At 34.8% G+C, this 3922-nt stretch overlaps 1 protein-coding gene across 1 annotated transcript; it reads left to right on the top strand.

Moving 5' to 3' along the window:
* The first annotated feature begins 317 nt into the window (after window positions 1-317).
* LOC121989941 (calcium-dependent protein kinase 20-like) lies at window positions 318-769 on the top strand. The gene is made up of 2 exons (XM_042544243.1): window positions 318-455; window positions 572-769. Exons 1-2 carry the CDS (start codon window positions 324-326, stop codon window positions 752-754), a joined length of 315 nt encoding a protein of 104 aa, XP_042400177.1. The 5' UTR covers window positions 318-323; the 3' UTR covers window positions 755-769.
* The last annotated feature ends 3153 nt before the right edge of the window (window positions 770-3922 follow it).

Here is a 3922-nt window from a genome sequence, read left to right as displayed (position 1 = left end):
CTGATATGGAATCATATCAGGCCCACGTTGGGCCTGATATGGTTCCATATCAGGCCCAACGTGGGCCTGATATGATCCATATCAGGCCCAATGTGGACCTGATATGATTTTTCCTTGAGCTTCATACAATGTAGAGAAATTAATTTGATGATAGAAAACCAAGAGTTCTGTTAGTCCTATGATTTAATTATCTTTTTCTCAAGCATATTGTGCAAATTGATTCTCTGTTCCTCTGAACATTGTTTTATCAGTACATTGCAATATCTGCTAATACCTTTGCCTTAATACTGCATCATATCTTTTGTATTCTCAACATTACCCTCATGATTCACATTACAGATCATCCTTGGCTGCAGAATGCCAATAAGGCACCCAATGTAAATCTTGGTGAAACTGTTCGAGCAAGACTCCAGCAATTTTCAATGATGAATAAATTTAAAAAGAAAGCTCTTAGGGTGAGAATATTTTCTTTCATGATTTCTTTCTGTGTGAATGCTTGACATTTGTCCAGCTGATTATTCCAAGACACACCTAGTATTATTATGTTCATTCTAAAACTGTGTTAATGCAGGTGATAGCTGAACACTTGTCTGTGGAGGAGATTGCCGACATAAAGGAAATGTTTGAGAATATGGATATCAACAAAAAAGGGCAGATAAATTTTGATGAGTTAAAGTATGGTTTGCGCAAGCTCGGACACCAAGTTGCTGATTCAGATGTCAAAGCATTATTGGAAGCAGTAAGTTATTGCTGAAGATGCAATCTTTTTTTTTAAAGTAAAAAAAATTGACTGTGGGTTATGGCAATCACACCATTTCCATTGGCATTACACAATTATGGGGTGACAAGGGAAAACAAACACAAAGAATTAGGCACAAATTCAAGCCACAACCCTACTAGATCCATCAAGAAATTCATCAAGAGTTGCTGATCAAACAAGATCCAAAGATGGACCTATCAGCAATATACTGATAAAACAATGTTCAGAGGAACAGAGAATCAATTTGCACAACATGCTTGAGAAAAAGACAATTAAATCATAGGACTAACAGAACTCTTGGTTTTCTATCATCAAATTAATTTCTATACATTGTATGAAGCTCAAGGAAAAATCATATCAGATCCACATTGGGCCTGATATGGTTCCATGTGGGCCTGATATGGAACCATATCAGGCCCAACGTGGGCCTAATATGATTTCATATCAGGCCTAACGTGGAGACTTTTTGCTGATTTTTTCTTCTGCTATTTTAACATCTTTTAAAAGTCAAAATAAACAATGGATAGCATATTTGAACTCCTTGTAACACCAGGAATCCATAGAAACTGAAATGGGTGCAATCGGAGCTCTCTAGGTCCATCAATGGGTTTTGACCGAAATCCACTGATGGACCTAGAGAGATTCGATTGCACCCATTTCAATTTCTATGGATTCTTGGTGTTACAAGGAGTTCAAATATGCTATCCATTGTTTATTTTGACTTTTATAAGGTGTTAAAATAGGAGAAGAAAAAATCAGCAAAAAGGCTCCACGTTAGGCCTGATATGGAATCATATCAGGCCCACGTTGGGCCTGATATGATTCCATATCAGGCCCACGTTGGGCCTGATATGGTTCCATATCAGGCCCAACGTGGGCCTGATTTGGAGCCTTTTTGCTGATTTTTTCTTCTGCTATTTTAACACCTTTTAAAAGTCAAAATAAACAATGGATAGCATATTTGAACTCCTTGTAACACCAGGAATCCATAGAAACTGAAATGGGTGCAATCGGAGTTCTCTAGGTCCATCAGTGGGTTTTGACCGAAACCCACTGATGGACCTAGAGACCTCAGATTACACCCATTTCAGTTCCTGTGGATTCCTGATGTTGCAAGGAGTTTAACTATGCTATCCATTGTTTATTTTAGCTTCTCTAAATGTATTAAAATGTTATCAAAAAAATAACTAAATCTTACATTTCGTTGATGAAAGAGGTAATAGGAAAGAGAAGAGAGAGAAAAGGAAAACGACAAAAAAAAGGTTTAATTTGTCAGAAGGATAAAAAGGGAAGTGCACTTGAAAAAATGCGCCCTTTGGTAAAAACTAAAGTAACATACGCCTTTTGGTCAATTAAGATATTTAAGTGCATGATTTGATAAATTGCCGATTTATTTTATTATTTTTACTGTGATTTATGATTAGTATATAGATGTAGTCTATGTGTGCGAACGCATGAGTGTTAACTTGAATATACATGAATGATTCCGTATAAGAATAAAATCAAGAGATTTGTAAGGGGGTATTTGGTTTAGGGTAATAGGAGTGGGGAATGGGAATCATTGATTTCCATTGTTAATGTTTGGATTATAGGAATAGAAATACAAATAAGGGAATGAATCCTTGAAATTGGGTAATAACTCATTCCCATGTACCTCCCCTTCAATGAGCCATTACCCTATTTTCATTAATCAAAATATTCCCTTATTCCAAAAATACCCTTGACTTAAAACTAAAATTTTCTCCATTAATATCAATATCAAAATATATTTATTTATTTTTTCTTTCATATCACTTATCTCTCCTTATTCTCTCTCATTATATTTTCTCTCTCATCATAATTTATCTCTCATCATTTTATCACACACTTTCTCTATCCTTAATCTCTCCTATCATACTCTTTTTTTTTTTTTTCTCATTACACTTTCTCTCTCATCATACTCTCTCTCCTCAATCTCTTCCATCGCACTCTCTTCCTTCTTTTTTTCCTCATCACACTTTCTCTCTCATCACACTTTCTCTCCTCAATCTCTCCCATCACACTCTCTTTTTCTCATCACACTTTCTCTCTCATCATACTTTCTCTCTCCTCAATCTCTCTTATCACACTTCCTCCTTTTTTTCTCATCATACTTTCTCTCTCATCATACTTTCTCTCTCCTCAATCTCTCTTATCACACTTACTCCTTTTTTCCTCAACACACTTTCTCTCTCATCATACTTTCTCTCTCCTCAATCTCTCTCATCATTTTTTCTCACTATATTTTCTCTCTCTTCATTCTCTCCTATCATACTTTATCTCACATCATATTTTCTCTCATCATGCTCTCTCCAATCACACTCTCTTTTTTTATTTTCTCTCATCACACTTTCTCTCTCTTCATTCTTTCTTATCACACTTTCTCTCTCATAATACTTTCTCTCTCATCATTTTCTTTCATCATATTTTTTTCTCACATTCATCTTTCTCTCACATCTAATTTTTTTTCTCTTATTTTCCTTTAAGGATAAAAAAGGAAACTTTGATTTATTCCGATAGAAGATATACAACTAACCAAACATTGCTTTTAAAAGTGATATCCATGCTCATACCCATTCTCATTCCACAATACAATGATTCTCATTCCGATTCTTATTCCTAAGAAAGAACCAAACGCCTCCTAAGATTCATGAAACCGGAGTGGAGGTAAAATAGGTCAATTTAGAATGTTATACGAGTAAATAATTTCAATCGATCACTTGAATGTTTACTTGGGACGATGAAAGTGAAGAATAGGATGTCATTGTTAGAATTAGATCATTTTCGATCTTTAGAGTAAGAGATTCTTGCAATTTTATAAAACTAGGGATCTCCTTAAGGAAGTGCAAAGATAGTTGAGTTTGCAATCACTTGTTCAATAATACTAATAAAAATAAATAAATTAAAAATTACTCACATCATCAACTAATTACTTTTAGTTTATTAGTAATCACTTGCAAGATTCATAAAGATCTAGTCGTTCCTAAACTAGCACCAACAATAGACATCCCTTGCTAAGGATGCGACCGACTTGAAACCCTCCTCTTCATGTGTGATCGCGTGAACATATGTTTCTCTTTCGAATTTGAGATTTGTGCATAAATCCACTTTAAAATTTATGCGAGAACAAAAAAACACCCATAG

Source organism: Zingiber officinale, chromosome 6B, assembly GCF_018446385.1.
Source record: "Zingiber officinale cultivar Zhangliang chromosome 6B, Zo_v1.1, whole genome shotgun sequence".
Taxonomy (NCBI): domain Eukaryota; kingdom Viridiplantae; phylum Streptophyta; class Magnoliopsida; order Zingiberales; family Zingiberaceae; genus Zingiber; species Zingiber officinale.
Note: the sequence above shows the minus strand (reverse complement) of the source record. Positions and strands in the feature narration are given on the sequence as shown.

Coding starts and splice junctions, on each gene's coding strand:
- LOC121989941 (XM_042544243.1), top strand. CDS start 324: ATGATTCACATTACAGATCATCCTTGGCTGCAGAATGCCAATAAGGCA. Junction 456..571: donor TTAAAAAGAAAGCTCTTAGG/GTGAGAATATTT, acceptor GTGTTAATGCAG/GTGATAGCTGAACACTTGTC.